Raw genomic sequence first — 27561 nt, 5'->3', positions numbered from 1 at the left:
TATTTTTACAAGATTTGTACATTTAAAGAATGCCTGATAATGAATGGAAAGGAATTGGTCATGTAAGATTACCTCAGTAATTGAATCACAATAACTTAAGTCTCCAGCATTAAGCGAAAAAATACCGGGTGGTAGTTCATAAGGTCCAGTTTAAGTGGGACAAATATTTCCATTGGCTAAGACCAGATAGAAAAACGAGAAAGGGACAGACTAGCCCATTGTCACTTTTTAATTTAGCAAATGAACGCTTATGGAGTGGAGTTTTTGGGTAAATCTGATTTGCTTATAAATGAAATAAAATCAAAAGAAACCATATTGGCATTATATTATGCAAAAATAAATGATCTTACTTAGTACTTTTAAAGTTAATTTCAGAAAAAATTTGACACAATGGTATCCGGCACATACAAGTGGTGTACAACCAAAATATAAGTTGGTTTAAACATATATTGCTATATCTCATGATCTTACTTAGTACTTTTAAAGTTAATTTCAGAAAAAATTTGACACAATGGTATCCGGCACATACAAGTGGTGTACAACCAAAATATAAGTTGGTTTAAACATATATTGCTATATCTCATGATCTTACTTAGTACTTTTAAAGTTAATTTCAGAAAAAATTTGACACAATGGTATCCGGCACATACAAGTGGTGTACAACCAAAATATAAGTTGGTTTAAACATATATTGCTATATCTCATGATCTTACTTAGTACTTTTAAAGTTAATTTCAGAAAAAATTTGACACAATGGTATCCGGCACATACAAGTGGTGTACAACCAAATCTTCGACTCGATGAACTTGTCATCGAGTTATATTCCAGTGTTGTTCCTTCATTCCTGATTAAGTTGCAAATTAAAGGTCTGGATTCAGAGAGAAGTGTTAAAGTTATCAAAAAAGTCACAAGAGATTTCGAAGAAATGACACAATTTAAAAAAGTCGCATGCATCAGTATGCTTGAAGCTGTTCAGAAAGGTCTGAAAAATGATACACTTGATCCCAACATTGTTTACTCAACATTATAAATATTATTGCAAAGAAAACATTTGATTTAATAAACATTTAATTTATTATAATTAATTTTTTATTACAGTATAGTAAAAAATGCTATAAATAAATTATTATATTTTATTAAAATGTGACTTTTAATAGTAAGTGAATAAAATAAATCAGGAATTGGGAAAGAAATAAGGTTAATTAAAAATAATGAAAATTACAAGTTTAAGGTTAATGAAAAAGTGACAATGGGCAAGTTTGTCCCCCACTCATAGAAAAACATTAAAAAATTTTGACTTATGGTTGTAAGGCTATTAAAAACTTTAATAAATAAAATATCCATTTAATTATAATAATAAGGATCAACATATTTTAAAAATTATTCGATGACGTTTTACTTGTAGTCAAAATCAAAAAGGAGTGTGCAAGTCTTCTAAACGACAGATTTCAAAATAAATAAGATAAACCGAATCAGCAGGATCCAAATATGAATGATATGATCTTAGTTTGAAAAGTTACTAAAAGAATAAAAAGATTTGTGAATTAAAACGTAATTACCATAATTTTTATCAATTAATCATCATGTTATGATTTACATATCAAATTTAATTTCAAATATGTGTAATTATCTCTAATCATAATTTGAATTTCAAATTTAAGAATAATTGGAGCTTTTGAACTCATAATATTTTCAGCTTACATAATTATGGGGTATTATGTAATATCCTGTTTCTCAGTTATATAATAGATTTGAATGCGTTCTTTTGAGGATTTGACTAAAAATAGTATAAAGAAAATGGATCACTACAGAATTATTTTATATTCAATAAACCATTTTGCGTAAATGGTGGTTCTTATCATCTATCAAATTTCATAAGAAGTCTCTTAAAAATCTTGAAGAACTTCAAGAAACGATCTTGTTCAAAATACATATCGAGATACTTTAATAAAATTAATCATAAATCAAAGCAAAACATCACATTTGTAAATAATTTCAACTAATATATAAAATTCAAGATTAGAATGTCTACTGAATGCTAACAAAAACGAACAAAATCTCATCTCTAGACTAGAATATTAATATGAAGCAGTTTTTTGTTTAGATATAAAAATGAATAAAAACTTTACTTTTACACTTTTCATTCAAGTATTTTACTAATACAGATCATACTTTATCAATGCTTCGTACTATTCTTTTTAGAAAAAAGGATAATAAGTATGATATTTGTGATTGAAAATAATTTTTTAAAATTCACCTTTAACTCATCACTTTGTGAGATATAAAAAGCATTCGCGTTACTCATTCTTCTTAATTGATCAACTCAAAATTCCAAAAAAAATTAAAAAATTAAAAAATGAAAATCAAAAATTTGATTTTTCTCTTCAAAAAATCAATTTTGAAAAAAATTTGGAAAATCAAAGTATTGTATAATTAATCAAATCATCAAATAAACTCATTTTTACTCATAAAAAACATCTAATTCTTGATTTTGATATCATATTTGATAAAAACTCATTCGATAGTTGATATAATGGCATAATTGTTGTTAAAAATATTATTTCCATAACAAAATTCTTATTTTAAGATAGTAAAATAATAAAGTTTTTATTTCAACAACAACAAGTAAATAGATGAATGGTAACGCACTATATTCGCATAAATGTAGTAACTATCTTCTATATTTGAGTTATGACTATTCCAATCAAAATGTATTAAATTGAAATCAGAAATATCAAACAATCATATTCGGTACTGTGCACTCATTATAGAGGTCATCGTAATTTATAAGTAATTTATATCTAAAAGCCGACTTTTTTTTTCTTATTGCAATAATTTTCTCAAATTTTAGTAACTTTTTCTATATTCAAGTTATTTGAATATGTATCATAAGCGACGTATGAACTCAAAATTACGAGGAATTCTGTCGTTGCATTTTCGAGATGCAAAATTTCGATTTTTAATATGGGGATTTGGCAGGTGTAATCTTGATGTTATCTCCATGTAGGAGTATTGATGCAATATGATTAAAATTAACGAAGTTGATTTTAAATTGCATAATGCTGGAGAATAACTGACAAAACAACTAAGTCTACTCTACAAGATAGTTGCTAATTGGAGTAATAAATTAGGCTCCACCAATAATTTCTTTCATCTCTGCCATAACGAGCAGAAAAGAAGCGATCAGCAACCCTAGGAAAAAAGAAGAAGGGTGTCACTTTTCGTGGGATTACCTTTAGTCTTCTCAGGGTATTATGTAATATACTACCTTCACAAAGTTTAAGCTGTAACTTTATTTGAGAAACTTTGTCTATTCAGTTTCATCATATTTTTTTCATCACAATCGGATTGAATAGTTTACAATTAGTAATTTTTTTTTCTGTTTGATGAAGGGTTCTGTCCTTCAGCGTCTATTAACGAAACAGAAACAAGAGAAGTTTGGTAGTGCCGTAAACAATGATAAATGGGATGAGCTTGTCCCTAATATTATATCTGGAGTTTCTAAATTTGAAGATGTGATTGTTCCCATACAAGAACGTGGAAAAGTTATGAACCTTTTCCAGTATGTGACTATTTTAGAGCCGAGCCAACCACACTTAGGACTGATTACCCGCATTCTTAGCATAATTCCGAACGAAAATATGCAAGAAGCGGCAGGTCATTTGCGCGAGATGGCTCTTACATATGGCTCTTCTGCCTCCCCAATCATTGATTTGATTGTGAGAAATTTCCTAAACCAGAGCGAATTATTTCTTGCTGATATCATAAATTCTCTCATGGATGCGTCACAGAACTTTGTTCCGTTAATTGCAGCATCCATTACTAAATATTTTCCCCAAACTACTTTCGAAGGGGATCAACAAATCAATTTTTTGAGATCTACTCTTCACGTTTGCTCTTATTCCTATGATGTTACTCTGAAGGTTCTCGGTCGTGTTGTCCAGCACATCGTTGGCCTTGACTGCGAACTGATGATCAGAACTTACAAAGGAACAGATGCAATCGTAATTGACGAGGACGTGGCAGCATTGCTGACTCCTCAGATATTATTTCTTCTCGACTTTATAGAAAACGCATCGCAAAACATTTTTACCCTTTTACTGCAGCTATTTGACGTATATATACTGGATTTGCCTTATTCATCGGTTGTTCAGTTTATATACTTCATGGCTTCATCGTTCAGTTCAGAAAATTACCAGACTTTCGTTGGTTTCCTTTTGGCAAAGATATTTAACGAAAATGTTAATAAAAGAACAAGAGGTAACGCTGCTTTTTACGCATCGACACTCGTAGCAAGAGCAAAGTATATTGATGACCAATTTGCTACTTTTGTCTTAGATTACGTTTCAAATTTTGCCGAATGTTATTTAAACCACATTAAACAGAATTCACCTCAATTTCTTACGAGAAATATTCAAGTTCATGCTGTTTACTACTACGCATTGCAATGTTTCGCTTACATTTACTGTTGGAGACACGATGGATTCGAAAAAATGGAGATTGACGTAGAATCACGTTGGAAAGTGTCTCTTCTGTTTAACAATGAGCTGGAAGGCCTAAGTGCTATCGATCCGAACACTGCGGTTATGTTTTCTAATTTTGGATTAATTGATTACGAACCTGACCAATCAGTAATCGAAAGAATTCAAGTTTGGTTCCCTTACGATCCTTGTCCGCTGGAAGAAATCGCAGAAAGAGTCTCTTCTTATTATATGCAGTGGGGAGAGAACGCAGAGCCAGGAGATGTCGACGCTGCATTAGAAAACAGTCTGAGTAGGATTTGTGCAATGCGTGGAATCTCTCTTGGCGACATTCTTGGTCAATAATTTTAATTAATTTTTTTATGCGAGTTTATTTTTATTTGTTGTATTCGATATTTAACTATAAATTGTTTAGTCTTTCTACATCTTTTCTTTTTAGTTATTTTATAAAATTGATTAAATTCTTAACTTCATTAAAATTGTTATAGTTTATTCTTAACTTTTAGAAGAATCCAAATTGTCTGGATGCTGGACCGGTCATCCTGTTCGAACCATGGAATCCACAGAAAATGTTGTGTGCGAAGTCGTTGTGGAAGCAATCGTGGAAATCATCTCGGAAGTTATCACGCAAATCTTGTCTTGATCGCAATCCAAAACCAGATCCGAATCCACAACGGAAGCACCCTCTCATGAATCTTCTTGCATCACCCATCATAAACTCTCTTCTTGGATCGTTCATCATGCATCTTCTTGGGTCGTTCATCATGAACTCTCTTGTGTCGTTCATCATGAACTCTCTTGGATTGTTCACCATGCATCTTCTTGGGTCGTTCATCATGAACTCTCTTGGATCATCTGACATAGGTCTTCTCATTCCGCCTTGGAAACCACGGATGCAATCTCTGCGAGGATCTCTCTCAAAGTCTCCTCCAAAGTCTCCTCTGAAATCTCCTCTGAAATCGCGGCGAGGATCATCTCGCAAATCATCTCTCATATCTCCTCGCATGCCACATCTGCCATCGCCTCCCATTGATTCCCTTGGATCGTACCTCATTCGATCTCCCATGAAGCAGCGGAATTCACCACAAAAATCTCCTCTGAAGCCGCTTGGGAACTCACGTTGGATACCTTCGTTGAAATCGCCGCGCATTCCATCACGTTGGAACTGCGAAGGACCAGAGAACGGGCAGCCATTTGAAAATCTGCCTGGAAATCCGAACTGAGGTTGAGCGTCATCTCTACTACGATCGCTTCTCGGCTGGCCTTCGCCTGATGCAGATTGCTTATGCTCGCTTTGCTGTTGCTCAGATTGCTCTCGTTCTTGCTGAGCATTTTGTTGTTTCTCATTTGCATGGATGTTTTCGTCATTGTTGCTGTTATTGCATGCAGCTGTGTTCTCCTGCATTTATTGTGTGTTTGCATCTTGTGCTGACATCTTTTCGAAAAATGAAATGACTTTGATTCTACACTTTTCTAATTTTTTTTTCAAAACAAAATTTCTTCTCAAAAATACAAAAAATACAAAAAAATCAAAAATTGAGAGGATCTTTTCCCAATCAAATTATCGGAGAGGAGTGAAACGAAGTAGAACAAATATCTTATTTTATTATAAGGTATATGTACATAGTTTCTTATTTCCAAAAATGCTTGCCATTATTCAACGTAAGCGTAAATTTTTTTCAATATCGTTTACAGATGTCAAAATATTTTGAATACTTTCTTTCCCAAAAAGTTTATTTACGAAAAAATGTCAACACGAGTTCATGATGATATACACATATGACATTTAGAATAAACATCACTATATTGTTAACATTTCCTATCAGCATGATTCGTTCCATTAAACCCTAAAGGCATGTTTATAAGTTGAATATTAGAGAATAGTCCAATTTGCAAATGAGAAAACAGATTGTAATGAAGTATTTCGTTTATCCTTAGTAAGCAAACATTAAAAATTTGGAAATACACTAAATCACTAAAAAGACAATTAAAAATTTCAAATTTCAAGCTAAATCACTAAAATAATCCAAATAAACAACACATTTGGCATCTATGATATATAACAAAACTATTTTCCCACATATTTTGAGCAAAAAACGCAAAATTGAGAGTGGGGCATTTTTTAGTTTTGGAAAAAAATTATAAGTTGGAAAAATTAAAAAATTACAAGTTCAAAATTATGCGTGCAAGCGTGGACTATTGTCTTAAATTGAAGCAAATTCAAACAAAAATTCATCAAAATATCCAATTTGCTAGCGCATTCTTCCAAAATGGAGAAGATCAGCTAGTTAAAATTAATACACAGTATAATGAATTTAAAGATGACTTTGCTAAATACTTTTCTAGACTCAAAGATATAATTATCAAGCTTGCAGAAACCGGCGTTGCTTTTACACAAGTTAAAGACACTCAAAAATTTTATGAGTTTTTGGAATCAAAGAATGTCATCCCAGAACATGATACCAACGTCAACATATACGAAGTATACCTTGAACAATTCCCCAAATATTTCGATTACTTCTTATTTAAGCATGATAAAGTAATTGAGTTAACGCAAGGCGGAAGGACAATCCAAGAGACCCATGAGTCTTTTATGAGAGAGTTATACAATAAGGACACAGAGAAAATCAATTTCTTCAATTTGGCGAAAGTTGAATTTTTGACACCTCAATTTATCAGATTTTTAAACAAAAACCTCGATATTTCACATATATTCTTCAATTCTACCTTCAATCGCGACAATGCTATTGCCAAACAAGAGTTTCTTGACAATTTTATGAAGAATCTTGACAAATGTCCGGAATACATCCTTGATTTGATCAAAATCGACAAAAACGTGATTACAATGTCCCTTAAACCACTTATCAACCAGCATCCTCAATTGTTGAACCTTGTTCCTTATTATGTCGATCTGAAAAACAAAAACAACCAATTTGACATACAAATTCCAGACGAAATCATTGAAAAAATAAATTCTATCGTCACACAAAAAACCGCTTTTATTCCTGAAGAAATCAAATCCACATTAGAGAAATTAGCAGGTACAGATTCACGGGAAACAGAAGCACAACCTGCACATCAAAAGCTTAGAGAATTACTTAAGATTTTACCTCCTCTTCCTGTTATTCACAATCAAAACCAGAAATATTCAATTAAAGAATATTTGACATTTGCCATCAACATGATTCATTCGAACAAACGCGAGTATTATCTTAAGAAGCTGAATGAGATTTGTAAGGATCGCAACTACCAAGATTTCATTGATAAGACAAGAAATCCACAATATATTTTTAATGAAATAAAGAGGATTGATCCAAAAGATAAATTGCAAAATGCAGAACAAAGCATTAGATACAAGAGCCATTACCAGTTCCTTATTAAATATGAAGAAAATCTCAGCGAAATACAAAACCAAATCATTGGTTATACATTTGTTATTTTTGAATCTGATAAATCAAAACCAATAAATCTTATTCAGTTGACAAAATTGTATACAACAATTTACACGGAATACAAAATACACAAGGACTTCATTAATAAGAATTACAAAGAAGATCTTAAAAAGATTAAGTTGGATTACTTTAACATGGATTGCATGTTGGAGAAGTTTTTCACAAATGAAAGAGCAAAAAATTTGGAATACTTCGTAAATGGAGAAGAAAAAGCTTTGGACTTCCAAGCTGACTTGTTCAGAAAAGAGAAATGGATGGAGAAGAAACACAAATTCGTAAAAGACCTCTCTTATGACAAAGATCCACTCGAACTCTACAAAATTTTCAATAAATATCAGGATAAAATCATGAAAAAATTCGAATCAAATCTCACTGACCTTGGAAGTGACCAAGCAACGCCTTTCTTCTATGCGTACGTATATCACTGCATGCCAAGTAATTTGTTAAGTACTCTTAAGTATATTGCACTCTATAAAAAAATTTACCCGGCTACGCAGAACTTTTTCGAAATTATTTTAAGTACTATGAATTTGAGAATATTCGATGAATAAAAAATTTAATTAATTTTATTATTTCAATGATTTTTTTGCAGATACATCTCTATTTAGCTTGAAATTTGAAATTTTTAATTGCCTTTTTTAGTGATTTAGTGCATTTCCAATGCATATTATATTTCGTGTTATTGTTTGTTTACTAAGGATAAACGAAATACTTCATTACAATCTGTTTTCTCATTTGCAGATTGGATTATTCTCTAATATTCAACTTATAAATATGACTTTAGTGTTTAATGGAACGAATCATGTTGATGGAAAATGTTAAGAATTCTCTAATCGAATAGTTTTTATTTTGCTTGTGAACAATATGAAGAGGATATCAACATGAACATAATCAAAAGAACGAAAATTGAAAGTTACAGGAGTTTCAATAATAATAAAACGTTTCTTTAAATAAGATATAACACTAGAATTTATGGATAAACATTTCTCAAATATGATGGCATTATAATTATAATTTCAATGCATTGATTGGAAATTTGTATCATCTACTTTTATGTATGGAATCTATAAATTTTTTGGTATTTTTAAAAAAGTAATGATATTTGTATTATTAAGCTCCTTAATGAGCATGAGAGTTAGCTGGAGGTGACTGCATGACTTTAGAATTAATTGTATTAAGATGATCTTCAATTTCTTTAAATTTCGATGTTTTTTGAGTAAATTTCTCTGTTTTTGATTTTATATGATGTGATTGTCTTGGCTTGCGTGGTGTTTGCTACTTTTGATTTGAAGTTTTCGAAATAGGAGTTTTAAAAGAAGATTTATTTGTTGATTTTGTAAATGTTTTTGTAATACTCTTGTTATCATCTAAATTTTTATTTTATTTTATTTTTTTTTTATTTTATTCTTAACTTTTAGAAGAATCCAAATTGTCTGGATGCTGGACCGGTCATCCTGTTCGAACCATGGAATCCACAGAAAATGTTGTGTGCGAAGTCGTTGTGGAAGCAATCGTGGAAATCATCTCGGAAGTTATCACGCAAATCTTGTCTTGATCGCAATCCAAAACCAGATCCGAATCCACAACGGAAGCACCCTCTCATGAACTCTCTTGTGTCGTTCATCATGAACTCTCTTGGATTGTTCATCATGCATCTTCTTGGGTCGTTCATCATGAACTCTCTTGGATCATCTGACATAGGTCTTCTCATTCCGCCTTGGAAGCAACGGATGCAATCTCTGCGAGGATCTCTCTCAAAGTCTCCTCCAAAGTCTCCTCTGAAATCGCGGCGAGGATCATCTCGCAAATCATCTCTCATATCTCCTCGCATGCCACATCTGCCATCGCCTCCAATTGATTCCCTTGGATCGTACCTCATTCGATCTCCCATGAAGCAGCGGAATTCACCACAAAAATCGCCTCTGAAGCCGCTTGGGAACTCACGTTGGATACCTTCGTTGAAATCGCCGCGCATTCCATCACGTTGGAACTGCGAAGGACCAGAGAACGGGCAGCCATTTGGAAATCTGCCTGGAAATCCGAACTGAGGTTGAGCGTCATCTCTACTACGATCGCTTCTCGGCTGGCCTTCGCCTGATGCAGATTTCTTCTGCTCGCTTTGCTGTTGCTCAGATTGCTCTCGTTCTTGCTGAGCATTTTGTTGTTTCTCATTTGCATGGATGTTTTCGTCATTGTTGCTGTTATTGCATGCAGCTGTGTTCTCCTGCATTTGTTGTGTGTTTGCATCTTGTGCTGACATCTTTTCGAAAAATGAAATGACTTTGATTCTACACTTTTCTAATTTTTTTTTCAAAACAAAATTTCTTCTCAAAAATACAAAAAATACAAAAAAATCAAAAATTGAGAGGATCTTTTCCCAATCAAATTATCGGAGAGGAGTGAAACGAAGTAGAACAAATATCTTATTTTATTATAAGGTATATGTACATAGTTTCTTATTTCCAAAAATGCTTGCCATTATTCAACGTAAACGTAAATTTTTTTCAATATCGTTTACAGATGTCAAAATATTTTGAATACTTTCTTTCCCAAAAAGTTTATTTACGAAAAAATGTCAACACGAGTTCATGATGATATACACATATGACATTTAGAATAAACATCACTATATTTCTAATTTGAAGACGACTCTTAAAAACAAATTTCAAATTCAACTAAAAATTTATTGATTATTTTATTTAATGATTCTCCTTTTCTAATGTCTTATGTAAAAGTTTAATAAATATATTGTTTCATTCTGGGATTTTTAACAAAAAATTCATCAAATTTCAATTTATCACAATGTTTATTTTGTTTAATATGAAGTTTAGATTCAACACAGACGTTTTGCATATCGTATGATTATATATTCAATTCAATGTATAATTTGCAAATAAAAATATTTTTATATGTATAATAAATGAATAAATCATATCAAGATTGAGGTTACTTATAATGCAACTTTTAAGCATGAAACTAAAATAATAAAGAGTTTGAATAAAATGTTTAATTTTTTTAATTTGTTTTTATTTTGTTTTTAAGAGTCGTCTTCAAATTAGAAATATAGTGATGTTTATTCTAAATGTCATATGTGTATATCATCATGAACTCGTGTTGACATTTTTTCGTAAATAAACGTTTTGGGAAAGAAAGTATTCAAAATATTTTGACATCTGTAAACGATATTGAAAAAAATTTACGTTTACGTTGAATAATGGCAAGCATTTTTGGAAATAAGAAACTATGTACATATACCTTATAATAAAATAAGATATTTGTTCTACTTCGTTTCACTCCTCTCCGATAATTTGATTGGGAAAAGATCCTCTCAATTTTTGATTTTTTTGTATTTTTTGTATTTTTGAGAAGAAATTTTGTTTTGAAAAAAAAATTAGAAAAGTGTAGAATCAAAGTCATTTCATTTTTCGAAAAGATGTCAGCACAAGATGCAAACACACAACAAATGCAGGAGAACACAGCTGCATGCAATAACAGCAACAATGACGAAAACATCCATGCAAATGAGAAACAACAAAATGCTCAGCAAGAACGAGAGCAATCTGAGCAACAGCAAAGCGAGCAGAAGAAATCTGCATCAGGCGAAGGCCAGCCGAGAAGCGATCGTAGTAGAGATGACGCTCAACCTCAGTTCGGATTTCCAGGCAGATTTCCAAATGGCTGCCCGTTCTCTGGTCCTTCGCAGTTCCAACGTGATGGAATGCGCGGCGATTTCAACGAAGGTATCCAACGTGAGTTCCCAAGCGGCTTCAGAGGCGATTTTTGTGGTGAATTCCGCTGCTTCATGGGAGATCGAATGAGGTACGATCCAAGGGAATCAATTGGAGGCGATGGCAGATGTGGCATGCGAGGAGATATGAGAGATGATTTGCGAGATGATCCTCGCCGCGATTTCAGAGGAGATTTTGGAGGAGACTTTGGAGGAGACTTTGAGAGAGATCCTCGCAGAGATTGCATCCGTTGCTTCCAAGGCGGAATGAGAAGACCTATGTCAGATGATCCAAGAGAGTTCATGATGAACGACCCAAGAAGATGCATGATGAACAATCCAAGAGAGTTCATGATGAACGACACAAGAGAGTTCATGAGAGGGTGCTTCCGTTGTGGATTCGGATCTGGTTTTGGATTGCGATCAAGACAAGATTTGCGTGATAACTTCCGAGATGATTTCCACGATTGCTTCCACAACGACTTCGCACACAACATTTTCTGTGGATTCCATGGTTCGAACAGGATGACCGGTCCAGCATCCAGACAATTTGGATTCTTCTAAAAGTTAAGAATAAACTAAAAAAATTCTTGATGAAAAATAATTTATTGAATTGTATAATATCAAACAGAAGGTTATAATTTATACAACCTGGAGTGAATAAAATCACAAATCATAGAAAATTTTGCTTTTAACATTGTTTGAGGTATAATTTTATGAATTCTTGATTAAAAATCTTTAAATTCCAAATATACTAGGCGATAAGTATGGAATATTTTAACGTAATTACTGCTGCCTTCCTACAAACAATGATGCTTTTTTAAAAAAATTGAATTTTTAAAATCATCATTACCTTAATGAATGAAGGAATTATGATTGAGATGTAATTAAGTGAGTAAATTTGGAACAGTATTCTAGATAAATATTATAAATTTGTTGTAACCCGAACAAATATAATAAAAATTTGTAAAGAAACGGGTGGTTAACTTGAAAATTAGAAAATAGTAATCAAATTAAGAATAAGTTTGTTTATATGAGTATTACCCTTGTTGTTGTCAGATGGCAGGCAGGTCAAAAATCTGCCTGTCAGATTGAACAAACTTAATAATTTCTTATTAGAGTAAGATAAACTTAATTTTAAACTTTTTGATTTTGCTTCTGACTGACAGAAAAATAAATTGAGAGATTGTAGAAAATTTTAAATAAATCATATCATTTTTAACAATGCTCGGTCTGCTTACTTATCGCAGATATTGCTATAAACCCTTTCTGCAGCCATTGTTTGAATATAGAATAGGGCACAACTCAGCTGAAGAAGCCTACGATGATGACAACTGGAATTTTGTTAAAATCCCTTACATACCATGGGGCCAACTCCGCTTTGAATATCATAGCAACGAAGATGAGGAATCTTATGATGATGACAACTTCGGAATTCACTTCGGCTATCACGGACGCTTCGGCAAGTTTGACTTCAGATATCACAACGAAGATGAGGAATCTTACGATGATGACAACTTCGGAATTCACTTCGGCTATCACGGACGCTTCGGCAAGTTTGACTTCAGATATCACAACGAAGATGAGGAATCTTACGATGATGACAACTTCGGAATTCACTTCGGCTATCACGGACGCTTCGGCAAGTTTGACTTCAGATATCACAACGAAGATGAGGAATCTTACGATGATGACAACTTCGGAATTCACTTCGGCTATCACGGACGCTTCGGCAAGTTTGACTTCAGATATCACAACGAAGAAGAAGAAACATCTGATGATGATAACTGGCAATTTGGTATAACAGCTGACACACCATGGGGCAAATTCCGCATTGGATATCACAGTAATGAAGATAGTGATGTTGTTGTTCCAAAGTCTGATAAAGTCAAACAACAGAAGAAGAAATGTGATAGCAAAAGAAGTGCATAAGCTCGATTTTATATTCTTCATCAACTAAGTAAATATCTTCTATGAAGATGTTAATTAATAATTTTTTTTATAATATCAATAATCCAGATATGTTATAAACTATCAAAATGAATGTGAAAAGAATTAATGGTGCACTTACCACTTTCTGGCATTCTCGGGATTTTTTGACATTCTATGGCTTTTTACCAAATTTTCTAAGGTAAAAAGTTAATAATTTTATTCCTGGAAAAAACTATTTAAAATCACCACCGAGTACTTTATATTACTGTTATGCTTTTTTGCAATTACAATAAAGACATATTGATATTATACGTGCATGTCAGAAAGTGGTAAATGCACCAATAATTATTGTAAAAGAGAAAATAAAATTTATTTACAAACAATAAACAAAACAATTTTATTCATTCAGATAACATTGTTATAACTGTTCTTCCCATGTATTTCATTCCTGCAACAGATATTTGTGCTTCTAAAGCGTCTTCTTCCGTTTCAAACTCAACAACAGCAACTCCAAAATTTCTTATTGATCCAATATTTGGATCCTTTGATAAAGTACACTTTACAACCTTTCCATACTTTCCAAGTTCATTAGCAATGTCATATGATACCATAACATTTAAATTCCTGTTATCAATTACTTCAAAAGGAACACAATTCATTATATACAAGAATTTTCCGCATTTTTCGGAAGTTTCTGCACCACAAGTAATCCTCGTTTTTGGCTGCAATATCTGTTGAAGTGATAATCCTTCGCATGGAATATTAAACAAACCTGGATAATCAGGAATTTCTTGGTCATAAACAGATCTCATCGCAGAACATGATAAAACGTAATCTCCGAACTGTTTCCCGTTAATCCTAGATGAAGCAACTTCTGGGGACATCGGTGGCCTCACATCGACTAAAACACAGTCATTCATATTATCAACAGGGTAAATCGCATCAAAATCAAAGAAATGTTGAAGGAATTCAGGTAATTGATGTAATTGGGATGTATCAACGTTAACAATAATAACTCTCTGTGGATGTTCGGCGAATAAAAATGATGGATTTGCTCTTGGAATTTGATGGTAGTCTTCTGGCCTAGTAAAATGTAATTTTGTGCCATTAAAAACTAATTGCTGATCGAGTTTCATAACAGTTTCCGCATCTGTTTTGGATGGAAAAATAATTACGACGCGAACTTGATTTTGGTATGAGTAAAAGTCAGGAATAGTTCCTGGAGAAGAATAGGATCCTTGTTTCATAAGTTGTTTTACAATAAATTGTACTGTTTGTAGAGGATCAGCATCTTCTGGCCTATTTTCAACGAATATTGTATTTTCCATATATAATTTCTCTTCATTAGATTGAATGTATTGATTTTTTGTTCCACATATTTCAAAAAGACTCGAAATTTCTCTAATAGATTTGCTAGTTGGTGCAACGAGGCCAGGAGGAAGGCCAGGTGTATATCCCATAGCTTTGTATTCCTCTGGACTTACATTCCAACCGCCTTTCAACCTCGGAATTTTCCTAATGTTCAATTCTTTTTCTTGCATTAATAAAAAATGATCAATTTTAACTTGATATGATTTAAGATAAAGAATGATTGTAACTTAAAAGATACAGCAGATAAAAAAGTGATGATTCTAGAGTGTTGAGTTTCATTGGATATGTATCTATAGGGTTACTATTTGATATAGTTTAGTTGCAATCATGCATATGGTGGTTTATGACTTATTTGGGATTTGAAAGGAATATTAAAAAAATTAAATTAAATTTTCAGAATTAGATACTAATGTTTGAAATAGTCTATTATTTACAGAATTTAAGCGGATGTAAGTATGAAAAATGTGTTTGAATTACAAAATTAACAAAAGTTTTTTATTTCGGCTTCCAGTCGACATCTTCTAAGCCTTGGAATGTGTTCTTGAGGCCACGTGGATTAGCCCACTGTGAATCGAGGTAAGATGTATCATCGTCGTTTTCGATTCTCTTTAATTCCTCAGCTTTACGATGCATTTGAGACATGAGACGGATCTGGGCCTCCTTATCCATTGTCATATCGCGTGGTGGCGGGCCAGATTCTGGACCTGTAAACTTGGCAACGAATGTTTGGCGTTCATTCTTTCCTGTGTAGTCGAAAATGTGTTTTCCGCGTTGATATGACTTGCGTGTAACCCAAAACTGGACAAGCTTTGGATCAAGTTCGTATTTGACTGGTTCGCCATCCATAATCTTGCGAACTGGATCAGTCTTTGGTAATCCTTCTGGATAAACGATTGTAACTGCACCAGAAAGACGTGCAAGCTCTTCTGTGACGCCTTCGACAGTGAGAGCGACTTTCTTCTTGACTAATTCTGGATCAATTGCAGCTTCGGCATCAGCGATGGCGCGTTCAAGAATTTCCTTCTTCTCTGGTGGATTAGCACGCTCGTTGTTCTCTCCCATTGGGCCAAGCTTGATTAAATCCTTAAGCTTGGAAACAATTTCACGGATTTTGATGATTGCATTATGGATAGCTACACAATCTTCGATAACGCGGATGACCTCTTCCTCTGTTGTTGTTGTGTAGAGGAAATCGGTCTCCTTTGTCGTCGACAGATGAAAGTTAACCATTTTAAATTTTGGTGCACGTTAATAATTATCACCTGACCATTTTTGAAAAATATGCAATTTTAGAGCTAAAAACACAAAATTGATCACTAATCCATGTGGATCATTAGTTATACATCCAACACCGGATAATATATTTCCATTATAAGCTCCAATATTCAAATTCAATTTCAAAATTTAACGTCAACAAGATTTATTGCAATCTTAGATAGCACAGCTAATATCTCAACATGTATCTTGTTTATTGATACGATTTCCATTATATTGAATAAAATTTTCTTCGTTATATGACAATACGCAAATGAGTATCACGAAATAATAATGCCTTAAGAAATATATGTTTAATAATAAGCTCGAATCTAGTGCAAGTTAAATAAAAATTAACGATTTGAGATTGTGAGGGAATTTATGAGTCTATTCCTGAATTCTATGTCCTCTTCTAGTTGAGAGAGACGGTCTCTTGCAAGTTGTCTCCATTTATTTAATCTGCGGGATAATTTTTGGATTTCTTGTGATTTGTTTGAGTTTCTTTTGCAGTTATTAATTTGATTATTGTTCACTTCTTCGTCCTCATCTTTTAGCATATCTAAGCCTTTCTCGAAGCTGATATCAACTTGGTCGCAATCAGCAAGCGGATCTGTTTGATCTTCTTCGGTTTCTTCTTCCTCTTTGCCTTCATCTTGAATTACAATGTTGACGGCTCCTTTTCTTTCAAGTAATAAAAATTTAATTGATCTTAAAAGTCTCGAAACTAAGCAATAGCATATATCATGCTGGTCTTCTGGAGATAATCTGTTGAACTTTTTCTCAATATCTTCTAACCAAGCTTCGTCAATTTCATCATCATTTACGAATAATTTATTTGCAAGCCTTTGTGATGTTTCTGCTGATGTGAATTCTTCATCAGAGTCTGAACTAGAGTCTCTAATGCAGCGCAATGTGAGCATGTCCATTGATCAAAAATAAAATATGCTAACGTTTGATTTATTCCCTCTGTTTAGTCTCTGTATATCTAATCAAAATTGTCACTTTTCATTCAAATTTGATGCATTTTCATCATTTTAACAGGGAAATCACAGACACTCCGGCAAATTAACCTAATATTTTGTTGAATATATTATTACTTAAGCTAATGTTAATCGATTCAGTCCTGTTTTTAACTAAATTTTGAAAATTTTCTCTAATTAATGATAATATTTCTGTGCAAATACATCAAAATGACAATATATGTATTGCTATCACCAATTTTATGTTAAATTTGTTTAATTATTAATTTATTAGTGGGGATAGAATTCATCAAAGAAATCATAAGTGATTTTGAAGGAAAATAATACTTTATTGCATACCACCATCCTATCATTATCATTGTGAATCTCAAATACTTATAACTTTGACCCAAAAGATTCTTATTGAACATATCAACACTATTGATAGTAATTTTATAATTTCAAAAGTATATGAAATTTGCCCACAGCAGAGTTATGAGTTAATTCGAATAGATAAAAAATAAAATTCTCAAAACTCCAATTTTGAAACAATATATTATGATTTTTGTGCATTACATTAGTAGTCAATATGATATTTATTCATCAAACTTGATAATTTTGCTCATAAATTAATAACGTGCATATTTTGTAAACTAAGACTCGTTTGAAGCAAAATGACGAAGCAAAAGGGAGAGAAAAGCTCCTCCCCGCCATTTATCACTGACCCAGATGTGCTTGTCTTTCGTGATTTCACAGTTGGGGAAATGGTAGAGCTCCCATTTACAATGACAAACGTTTCATTCGGCAGAAATTCGTTTCATTACAAAGGAATCGATCAAGAATATGCATCACTTTTTAATTTGATATTTACTCCTGCAGGACTTGTATCTCCTGGTGTAGGAGTTCCATTAAAATTACAATTCACACCAAAATATAATTCACCAATCTCTTGCTGCTTACATTTCGTAGCAAATGGTGTACCTTTCGATGTCAAAGTCGAAGGCATTCCTAAAACCATTAATATCCAATTTGAACCTTTCGATGTTTTCGATCTCGGCACAGTTACATTCGGCGAAGAAATAGAAGGTACATTAAGAATCCGAAATACAGGTGCATTGAAGGCAACGTGGTCTGTTGCTTTAGAAAAAACTACAACGGATCAAAAATTTTTAAGTTTAGAAGAAGGAGAGAAATCTCTCAACTTCTCAGTTAAGCACGGCTCGATTTCAGGCTATTCTACGTCGACTGTCCACATTTCTTTCAAGCCAGAACGTCCCGCTCCGTTGAATTTCCTTCTTCGATTCAAATTCTCATCGCCTGAAGATGCATTCAAAACATTTTCAAAGGACCTACCGTTAACAGCGGTTGGAGCTGATGTTCCTGTGTTTTTAGACAGTGATTCGATTGATTTTGGGGTTTGCTTCTACAATGAACTCTACAGAGGCTCTCTTGTAGCAAGGAATAGAAGTACCTTGTCTCAGAGATTCACAATCGAATCACCAGCAAATGCAGATAAATTTATCGAATTTCAACCAAAGATGGGATTCATCCAACCTCAGCAAATGTTTAACATTTCGATAAAGCTTCGAACTACGCAAGCAATTAAACAGCTTATGCAAGGAGATTCCCCTACAATTACAATTCCATTCAAAACGATCGTCGTAAATCAAGTTTTACCAGTTAATTTCTCAATATCTATGCTTCCATCACCTACAAAGCTTGTTTTCGACCCTCCAACCCTCGATTTTGGCACATTTGGAACAACAGAAGTTCGAAATTTGGATTTAAAGATCACAAGTACACTCCAAGTCCCCGTAGACTTTGGATTTGTCAGATTACCTAACGGAGTTACCATACAACCATGGGATGGCTTTGGTTTGTTGATGCCAAATGAAACCGTCGAACTCCAAGTCGGTTTCCAGTCACCTCTCGCTAAGAAACATGAGTTCGAAATTACTGTTTGCACGTTACAAGGCAGTAAATTTACGATTCCTTGCACGGCAAACGTAATTACGAACGCGATTACACTTAGCGCCACACAGATTGACTTCGAAGCCACACCTTTAGGCGAAGAGACCAAATTCCCTATCCAAGTCACCAATATTCGAACTTCTCCAGTTGATATCGAATTTGAAACTCCAGAAGATTTCTTCTTTGACCCCGTAGTAGCGACCATTCCAGCTGCCTCCACGCAGAATGCCCTTATTACATTCCGTCCTACTCCTCCGATCCAAAAAGACGGAGTTACTACTACAATGAACTCAGAAAAATCAGCCAGCATCAAAGAAAAGGCCAAAGACAAAGGCAAGCACAAAGAGAAAGGCAAGGAGAAAGACGCGGACAAAGGAAAGAAGAAGGAAACAGCAGAACAACCACCAGAAGTCAAACCGCCAGCCGCTTTAATCGCTCCTGACTTCACTTTCAAAATTTATGACAACAACATTGCCTGTTTCTGGCGCTGCGGCAATAGCAGTGGTCGCCATCACATGGCAATACGTGCTGCATCAACTTTGCCACAGATATTTGTTTCCTCAGTGAAAATTGGGAATAAACCACCACACACTGAGAAACTGATTGATTTAGGACTGAAATCGATCAATTTCGGAACAGTTGCATTGGGACAACACTTGGATGCAGAGATTGTACTGACAAACGCCAGTAAAAAGCCTGCTCCTGTGAAATACGAGTGTGATGTCGGTTCATTTGAAGTTCTAAGCCCTCCATGCGATATTCCACCACGAGGAACAACAGTTCTCCATGTTAGATTCACTCCTGCTATGCAATACAAGTTCGAAAGCCTCTTAAGAGTTACACATTTAGCCAGACCAAATTCAAGGGTCACACTTAAATTGGCCGGCCAAGGTGCTGCCCCCTCGATTGATTTAAGTGCAGAGCGAATTGATTTTGGCCATGTAATGGTTGGCCAAACAGTCACTCGCTCTATAAATGTTAAGAACAATGCTGCTTTCGAACTGAAATACGTGTACAGATTGAATCCAGATAACAACGCTCATCATATCAACATGGATTTAACAGATGCTTTCTCTGTAAAGAAGCCTTTCGAATGGCTCGAAGCTGATAAGACTGGACAAACAGTTGTTGCTTTTTCTCCTGATCACGATGCACCAGAATTCGCATCAACATTGATTGTTTCTGCAGGAGAAGACGGACAAAGAAGAGAAATCCCAATAACAGCAACATCATGGCCACACGTAATGTTTGTTATAGGAGGAAGTGGCGGACAGAGACAGAGAACTGCCTTTGATCACGCTGCCCTCGATGAACCTTTCTTCAGACAGAACGTCGTTGTTGACATGTCGTGGCCAGGAGCTGCTGCACAATCATCACTTCAGATCGGTGTTTCGCAACTGAATGATGACGCGAAGAAGACAAATGGAGAATTTTCATTTGATCCGATTTCTGTGCCTGGATTCACTGTCACTCCAATGAAGTCTTCCGTTGAAGCTGGTGGTGTTGTTAAAGTTACTATTGAATACGCTCCTCCAGCAAACTCTTTGTTACAAGTTGGACAATGGGTTGTAGGAGAAACAGGTTTGCAACTTAAATGTGGTGATTTTAATAGAAAGATTCCAGTTAAGTTTAAGTGTTTGATGAATGTCCAACAAGCAGCCGACTTGTCACAGCCAACAAAGAGAGATCCTGTTATGAAGAGTGCAAAGAAGAAATCTAGGAAATAAAGATATTTTTTGTGTTTTAATTCAATATGTGATTCTTATTTTTTGATTAATTTTTTTCAAACTGTATCGATCACATTGTCTGCACTGTTGCCCTCAATGTGACACAGATCGATCTGCTCTGATCCTCTCAATTGTGATTTGTGCATGTTCATATATATTTCATTCATAAAAAATTTAGCTAGAAATGATATCATTTTTGAATGTGCGCCTATTCTCATATAGCAATCCCTTCATTATTGTTGTTTAAAGATAATTTTCAATGAGTTATCATCGCAATTGTATGAACTTGAATGATACAAAAGTATGATGAATCATAAATGCATTAGTTATTTGTAATGTTGCTGATTTTGTAAGATGAATGTCATCAATATGAACGAGAATTGTATAAATTATTGTTGATCTATGTATATTTTTAATTTTTTAACTTTTAGTAGAATCCAAATTGTCTGGATGCTGGGCCACTCATCCTGTTCGAACCATGGAAGCCACAGAAAAAGTTGTGTGCGAAGTCGTTGTGGAAGCAATCGTGGAAATCATCTCGGAAGTTATCACGCAAATCTTGTCTTGATCGCAATCCAAAACCAGATCCGAATCCACAACGGAAGCATCCTCTCATGAATCCTCTTGCATCACCCATCACAAACTCTCTTCTTGGATCGTTCATCATGCATCTTCTTGGATCGTTCATCATGAACTCTCTTGGATCACCTGACATGGGCCTTCTCATTCCGCCTTGGAAGCAACGGATGCAATCTCTGCGAGGATCTCTCTCAAAGTCTCCTCCAAAATCTCCTCTGAAATCGCGGCGAGGATCATCTCTCAAACCGTCTCTCATATCTCCTCGCGTGCCACATCTGCCATCGCCTCCCATTGATTCTCTTGGATCGTCCCTCATTCGATCTCCCACGAAGCAGCGGAATTCACCACAAAAATCGCCTCTGAAGCCGCTTGGGAACTCACGTTGGATACCTTCGTTGAAATCGCCGCGCATTCCATCACGTTGGAACTGCGAAGGACCAGAGAACGGGCAGCCATTTGGAAATCTGCCTGGAAATCCGAACTGAGGTTGAGCGTCATCTCTACTACGATCGCTTCTCGGCTGACCTTCGCCTGATGTAGATTTCTTCTGCTCGCTTTGCTGTTGCTGAGATTGCTCTCGTTCTTGCTGAGCATTTTGTTGTTTCTCATCTGCATGGATGTTTTCGTCATTGTTACTGCTATTGCATGCAGCTGTGTTCTCCTGCATTTGTTGTGTGTTTGCATCTTGTGCTGACATCTTTTCGAAAAATGAAATGACTTTGATTCTACACTTTTCTAATTTTTTTTTCAAAACAAAATTTCTTCTCAAAAATACAAAAAATACAAAAAAATCAAAAATTGAGAGGATCTTTTCCCAATCAAATTATCGGAGAGGAGTGAAACGAAGTAGAACAAATATCTTATTTTATTATAAGGTATATGTACATAGTTTCTTATTTCCAAAAATGCTTGCCATTATTCAACGTAAGCGTAAATTTTTTTCAATATCGTTTACAGATGTCAAAATATTTTGAATACTTTCTTTCCCAAAAAGTTTATTTACGAAAAAATGTCAACACGAGTTCATGATGATATACACATATGACATTTAGAATAAACATCGCTATATTTCTGATTTGAAGACGACTCTTAAAAACAAAATAAATACAAATTAAAAAAAATTAAACATTTTATTCAAACTCTTTATTATTTTAGTTTCATGCTTAAAAGTTGCATTATAAGTAACCTCAATCTTGATATGATTTATTCATTTATTATACATATAAAAATATTTTTATTTGCAAATTATACATTGAATTGAATATATAATCATACGATATGCAAAACGTCTGTGTTGAATCGAAACTTCATATTAAACAAAATAAACATTGTGATAAATTGAAATTTGATGAATCTTTTGTTAAAAATCCCAGAATGAAACAATACATTTATTTAACTTTTACATAAGACATTAGAAAAGGGGAATCGTTAAATAAAATATTCAATAAATTTTTAGGTAAATTTGAAATTTTGTATTTATTTTGTTTTTAAGAGTCGTCTTCAAATCAGAAATATAGCGATGTTTATTCTAAATGTCATATGTGTATATCATCATGAACTCGTGTTGACATTTTTTCGTAAATAAACTTTTTGGGAAAGAAAGTATTCAAAATATTTTGACATCTGTAAACGATATTGAAAAAAATTTACGCTTACGTTGAATAATGGCAAGCATTTTTGGAAATAAGAAACTATGTACATATACCTTATAATAAAATAAGATATTTGTTCTACTTCGTTTCACTCCTCTCCGATAATTTGATTGGGAAAAGATCCTCTCAATTTTTGATTTTTTTGTATTTTTTGTATTTTTGAGAAGAAATTTTGTTTTGAAAAAAAAATTAGAAAAGTGTAGAATCAAAGTCATTTCATTTTTCGAAAAGATGTCAGCACAAGATGCAAACACACAACAAATGCAGGAGAACACAGCTGCATGCAATAGCAGTAACAATGACGAAAACATCCATGCAGATGAGAAACAACAAAATGCTCAGCAAGAACGAGAGCAATCTGAGCAACAGCAAAGCGAGCAGAAGAAATCTACATCAGGCGAAGGTCAGCCGAGAAGCGATCGTAGTAGAGATGACGCTCAACCTCAGTTCGGATTTCCAGGCAGATTTCCAAATGGCTGCCCGTTCTCTGGTCCTTCGCAGTTCCAACGTGATGGAATGCGCGGCGATTTCAACGAAGGTATCCAACGTGAGTTCCCAAGCGGCTTCAGAGGCGATTTTTGTGGTGAATTCCGCTGCTTCGTGGGAGATCGAATGAGGGACGATCCAAGAGAATCAATGGGAGGCGATGGCAGATGTGGCACGCGAGGAGATATGAGAGACGGTTTGAGAGATGATCCTCGCCGCGATTTCAGAGGAGATTTTGGAGGAGACTTTGAGAGAGATCCTCGCAGAGATTGCATCCGTTGCTTCCAAGGCGGAATGAGAAGGCCCATGTCAGGTGATCCAAGAGAGTTCATGATGAACGATCCAAGAAGATGCATGATGAACGATCCAAGAAGAGAGTTTGTGATGGGTGATGCAAGAGGATTCATGAGAGGATGCTTCCGTTGTGGATTCGGATCTGGTTTTGGATTGCGATCAAGACAAGATTTGCGTGATAACTTCCGAGATGATTTCCACGATTGCTTCCACAACGACTTCGCACACAACTTTTTCTGTGGCTTCCATGGTTCGAACAGGATGAGTGGCCCAGCATCCAGACAATTCGGATTCTTCTAAAAGTTAAGAATAAACTAAAAAAATAAAATAATAAAAAATCTAGATGAAAACAAGAGTACTACAAAAACATTTACAAAATCAACAAATAAATCTTCTTCTAAAATTCCTATTTCGAAAACGTCAAATCAAAAATAGCAAATATCACGCAAGCTAAGACAATCACATAATGTAACATAAAGAACATGGAAATTTAAAGAAATTGAAGATCAACTTAATACAATTAAAACTAAAGTCATGCAGTCACCTCCAGCTAACTCTTATTTTCATTATGGAACTTAATTATAAGAATAAATATGTTTTGTATATTATTAATCATAATTTAAAAAAAAATTAACAAAAGATTCATCAAATCTTGTTGTAAGTGATTTATTTTCCCCACGATCTTGTTACAGCGAGAATAAAAGTATTTCAATAAGTTTTCGATAGTGTGTATTCGAGATAAATTGAAATTGCATTTGCAGTTTTAAGAAGTAAATGAAAAAGAAACTAAAAATATCAGATATGTTCAAAAATGAAGAGATTATTGATGGAAAAATAAAAAGTTTTTATTAACAATTTATACTATAATTATATCAGTCCGAAGAGCTTCTTATGGGACTTGTCCCATTGTTGCATTGTAGATTCGATATCTGATTTAGAAAATCCGAGGATAGTTAATATTGGATTAATCATCTTCTTTTGTGTGTTTTCATCTTCCTGGCAGAAGTGTTTAAGTGCTTCTTTCAAGTAGTTAAATTTGAATTCTATGTCACTTTGTTTTTGTTCTTCTTGTTTCACTGGAGGATGAATTTCTTCTTTTTCTTCTTTCTGTGGTTGTGAGTTTTGTTTCTTCATTAACTCGTACTCTTCATGTAACTTTTGAGCTTGTGATGCATTCTTTTCTTCTTCAAGAGATTTAATGCGTTTCTTGAGGTCGTTGTTCTCTTTTGTGACTTTCTGGAGTTGAGAGGACATTTCTTCTCCTTCCTTCTTCATCTGTAGGATCTGCGCGGTCATAACATCAAGGTGTTTCTCGATTTCTGCGTGTTTTTCTGGACTAACACTTTCATTTGTTTCACTGTGGTCCTTCAATTTTCTATCGTCCGGTGAAGTTCCCTCTTGGCTTTGATTTTGGATTGGAGAATTTTGTGGAGTATTCGATGAAGCAGCCTTAAGTGATTCTATTTCTGCTTGAAGTTCCTCGATTTGTTTTGTTGAATTATCGAGTTCCATTTTCAAAGTTTTGTTTTCGCTTTGAAGTGACTCTGTCTGCTGTCTTGCTTCATTAGATTCTTCTATTACGTCATTCTGAAGATCTTCAAGTTGATTTTGAAGTTCTTCATTTTGTGATTTAAGTTTATTAACCTGTTTTTGGAGGTTCTTGGCTTGACTAGCTTCTGATTGAAGGTCACCAAGTTGGAATTCATACTCTATAAGCTTTTGTTCTGTCTCATCAAGTTTTTGTTGCAAATCTTCGTTTTCTTTCTTGATTTTATCTAAATCAGCTTGTGAATCTGCCTTATTGGATTCGTTTAATTTGGTTATACTGTCTTTCAATGATTTATTTTCGGATAATAATTTCTTATTTTCGTTTTTAAGGGATTCTATCTCTGATTTCAACTCCTCTGTTTCATCTTCGCCCCATCCTTCAGTTTCTTCTTTCTGGTTTGCTTTAAGTTCCTTGTTTTCTGATATTAATTTCTGATTTTCTTTTTTGAGTGATTCTATTTCTTTATAAAGCTCTTCTGTGTTATTATCATCGCCCCATCCATCATCTTCCTTTTGATTTTCTTTCAATTCCTGGTTTTCTGTTTGTAAATTTTGAATTTGTTTCTTTAAGTTGTCATTTTCTTTCTTTAATTGATCAATCTGGTTCTTAAGCTCTGTATTTTCATCTTCGTCATCTCCCCATCCATCATTTTCACCTGATTTTTGATTTTCTTCCAAAATTTTGATTTCATTTTTCAAATTTTCATTTTCTTTCTGAAGATTCTTGATGGCTTCGTCTTGTTTCTTGTTTAGGTTCTCTATTGTAGCCTGCATTTGCTTCACATTCGCTTCAAAACCCTTTAATCTCTCATTTTCTTTCGTAAGTGAAGTGATTTTTTCTTGGAGTTCAGAATTGTCAGGTTTTTCTGATTCAAGGTCACCCCAACCGTCATCTTCTTCTTTCTGGTTGGCCCTTAACTGTTCATTTTCTTTTTGTAAAGTTATTATTTGTTTTTCTGATGCAGCTAACTTGGTTTGTAGTTCTTCGAGTTGCTCATTGTTGTTCCAGCCATCATCGTCGTTGTCTTTTGACTCGAGTTCTTGCTGTAATTGTTGGATTTGTTTTTTAAGCTTTTGTATTTCAGTTGTGTTAACAGATTTGAGCTGTTTCTTGAGTTCTTCGATTTCTCGATCTTTTGCTTCTAATTCTTCGCTATTATCTTCGCCTTTTTGATCATTCCATAATTCGTCGTTTAATTGATCGTTTTCTTGGCGTAATTCTGCAATTAACTTCTTGAGTTTAGGGATTTCGTCGTTCTGTTGAGTCAGAGATACAATCTCATTACGTAAATTTTCAATTTCTGCTTGGAGTTGAGCAGAATCTGATGATTTGAGAGATTCATTTTCTTTGTTGAGTTGCTCTATTTGTTTTTTCAATGAATCTATCTCTGTTGTATCAACAACGACGTTTCCATTTTCTTTTAATTGTTCGATCTGCTTTTGTAGTTCGGAAATTTGTGCTTTGTAAGATATTTCACTTTCAGAATTTCTTTCTTCTTCGAGTTTTGTGATTCGATTTTGTAAAGTTTCAATGATTTTGTCAACTTCGGCGCCACCAGAAGCTGAAGAGATTAACTTTTTAATCTCCTCATTCTTAGAAGCAAGTTCTTCCTGTAATTGTCCGAGTTGAACTTCCATTTCAGCTTTCTTTTGATTTATATCATTAAATTCAGCCGACAATGTATTATTTTCTGCCTTCATAGACCTCATCTGGGTCTCAAGCTCTCTAATTCTGGCTGTCTTCTGCTTGAGGATAGCCCTCGCCTTCTTAGAATCGTCTCTTTCATCGTCACTCATTTTTTTGGAATCAATCATCTCAGGATTTTATCGAGTTTTTTGTACATGATCGCTATTATTTATATGTTACTGTAAAAAATTTGAATTCAGTATGTTTCTAAACATAAATTAGAAGATAAAATTCAGCTTTATGTGTCTTTTGGAATTGAACATGTGAAACTTAAATGGTTTTATCGGTCATTCTAACAAAATATCTTAGTCTGGTAAAGATTATTGAGAATAGCGTAAAAATATTAACCAAATACGAGGATTTGAGGGTAATATAAGTTATTAAACATTCTATAATAGCATAGTATAAGCAATTCCACAAATTTATCCTTCAAAATCATGT

General features: G+C 34.0%; 13 protein-coding genes across 13 annotated transcripts, besides 6 other annotated features; 6 read left to right on the top strand and 7 right to left on the bottom strand.

Moving 5' to 3' along the window:
- Positions 1-196: 196 nt before the first annotated feature.
- Positions 197-234: a terminal%2Cinverted (terminal inverted repeat of MuDR-5_TvMULE4 transposon ID:TVAGG3_0278000).
- Positions 197-1272: a mobile genetic element.
- Positions 1235-1272: a terminal%2Cinverted (terminal inverted repeat of MuDR-5_TvMULE4 transposon ID:TVAGG3_0278000).
- A 2109-nt stretch (positions 1273-3381) lies between these two features.
- TVAGG3_0277990 (RNA polymerase I-specific transcription initiation factor family) lies at positions 3382-4844 on the top strand (the record flags this gene model as incomplete). Its single annotated transcript, XM_001316587.1, has 1 exon — positions 3387-4826. One exon carries the CDS (start codon positions 3387-3389, stop codon positions 4824-4826), a length of 1440 nt encoding a protein of 479 aa, XP_001316622.1.
- A 134-nt stretch (positions 4845-4978) lies between these two features.
- Positions 4979-5907, bottom strand: TVAGG3_0277980 (uncharacterized protein; the record flags this gene model as incomplete). The annotated part of the gene is made up of 1 exon (XM_001316588.2): positions 4984-5886. The coding sequence occupies one exon, from the start codon at positions 5884-5886 to the stop codon at positions 4984-4986; it is 903 nt and encodes a 300-aa protein (XP_001316623.1).
- Positions 5908-6653: 746 nt separating this feature from the next.
- Positions 6654-8505, top strand: TVAGG3_0277970 (uncharacterized protein; the record flags this gene model as incomplete). The annotated part of the gene is made up of 1 exon (XM_001316589.2): positions 6661-8484. One exon carries the CDS (start codon positions 6661-6663, stop codon positions 8482-8484), a length of 1824 nt encoding a protein of 607 aa, XP_001316624.1.
- Positions 8506-9315: 810 nt separating this feature from the next.
- Positions 9316-10193, bottom strand: TVAGG3_0277960 (uncharacterized protein; the record flags this gene model as incomplete). Its single annotated transcript, XM_001316590.2, has 1 exon — positions 9348-10193. The coding sequence occupies one exon, from the start codon at positions 10191-10193 to the stop codon at positions 9348-9350; it is 846 nt and encodes a 281-aa protein (XP_001316625.1).
- Positions 10194-11366: 1173 nt separating this feature from the next.
- Positions 11367-12224, top strand: TVAGG3_0277950 (uncharacterized protein; the record flags this gene model as incomplete). Its single annotated transcript, XM_001316591.1, has 1 exon — positions 11367-12224. The coding sequence occupies one exon, from the start codon at positions 11367-11369 to the stop codon at positions 12222-12224; it is 858 nt and encodes a 285-aa protein (XP_001316626.1).
- A 660-nt stretch (positions 12225-12884) lies between these two features.
- Positions 12885-13592, top strand: TVAGG3_0277940 (porin domain-containing protein; the record flags this gene model as incomplete). Its single annotated transcript, XM_001316592.1, has 1 exon — positions 12885-13592. The coding sequence occupies one exon, from the start codon at positions 12885-12887 to the stop codon at positions 13590-13592; it is 708 nt and encodes a 235-aa protein (XP_001316627.1).
- A 123-nt stretch (positions 13593-13715) lies between these two features.
- Positions 13716-13748: a terminal%2Cinverted (terminal inverted repeat of tvBac_53III transposon ID:TVAGG3_0277930).
- Positions 13716-13931: a mobile genetic element.
- Positions 13907-13931: a terminal%2Cinverted (terminal inverted repeat of tvBac_53III transposon ID:TVAGG3_0277930).
- A 28-nt stretch (positions 13932-13959) lies between these two features.
- Positions 13960-15379, bottom strand: TVAGG3_0277920 (RNA-binding protein family; the record flags this gene model as incomplete). Its single annotated transcript, XM_001316593.1, has 1 exon — positions 13994-15133. One exon carries the CDS (start codon positions 15131-15133, stop codon positions 13994-13996), a length of 1140 nt encoding a protein of 379 aa, XP_001316628.1.
- A 76-nt stretch (positions 15380-15455) lies between these two features.
- TVAGG3_0277910 (regulation of cilium movement) lies at positions 15456-16405 on the bottom strand (the record flags this gene model as incomplete). Its single annotated transcript, XM_001316594.1, has 1 exon — positions 15459-16193. The coding sequence occupies one exon, from the start codon at positions 16191-16193 to the stop codon at positions 15459-15461; it is 735 nt and encodes a 244-aa protein (XP_001316629.1).
- Positions 16406-16570: 165 nt separating this feature from the next.
- TVAGG3_0277900 (uncharacterized protein) lies at positions 16571-17180 on the bottom strand (the record flags this gene model as incomplete). Its single annotated transcript, XM_001316595.1, has 1 exon — positions 16571-17143. One exon carries the CDS (start codon positions 17141-17143, stop codon positions 16571-16573), a length of 573 nt encoding a protein of 190 aa, XP_001316630.1.
- Positions 17181-17845: 665 nt separating this feature from the next.
- TVAGG3_0277890 (uncharacterized protein) lies at positions 17846-20899 on the top strand (the record flags this gene model as incomplete). The annotated part of the gene is made up of 1 exon (XM_001316596.1): positions 17851-20874. The coding sequence occupies one exon, from the start codon at positions 17851-17853 to the stop codon at positions 20872-20874; it is 3024 nt and encodes a 1007-aa protein (XP_001316631.1).
- A 183-nt stretch (positions 20900-21082) lies between these two features.
- On the bottom strand, positions 21083-22150 carry TVAGG3_0277880 (uncharacterized protein; the record flags this gene model as incomplete). The annotated part of the gene is made up of 1 exon (XM_001316597.2): positions 21302-22150. One exon carries the CDS (start codon positions 22148-22150, stop codon positions 21302-21304), a length of 849 nt encoding a protein of 282 aa, XP_001316632.1.
- Positions 22151-23305: 1155 nt separating this feature from the next.
- TVAGG3_0277870 (uncharacterized protein) lies at positions 23306-24349 on the top strand (the record flags this gene model as incomplete). The annotated part of the gene is made up of 1 exon (XM_001316598.2): positions 23337-24185. The coding sequence occupies one exon, from the start codon at positions 23337-23339 to the stop codon at positions 24183-24185; it is 849 nt and encodes a 282-aa protein (XP_001316633.1).
- Positions 24350-24708: 359 nt separating this feature from the next.
- On the bottom strand, positions 24709-27230 carry TVAGG3_0277860 (biological adhesion protein; the record flags this gene model as incomplete). Its single annotated transcript, XM_001316599.1, has 1 exon — positions 24753-27230. The coding sequence occupies one exon, from the start codon at positions 27228-27230 to the stop codon at positions 24753-24755; it is 2478 nt and encodes an 825-aa protein (XP_001316634.1).
- Between the last annotated feature and the right edge of the window lie 331 nt (positions 27231-27561).

This window comes from Trichomonas vaginalis, chromosome V, assembly GCF_026262505.1.
Source record: "Trichomonas vaginalis G3 chromosome V, whole genome shotgun sequence".
NCBI classification, from domain to species: domain Eukaryota; phylum Parabasalia; order Trichomonadida; family Trichomonadidae; genus Trichomonas; species Trichomonas vaginalis.
Note: the sequence above shows the minus strand (reverse complement) of the source record. Positions and strands in the feature narration are given on the sequence as shown.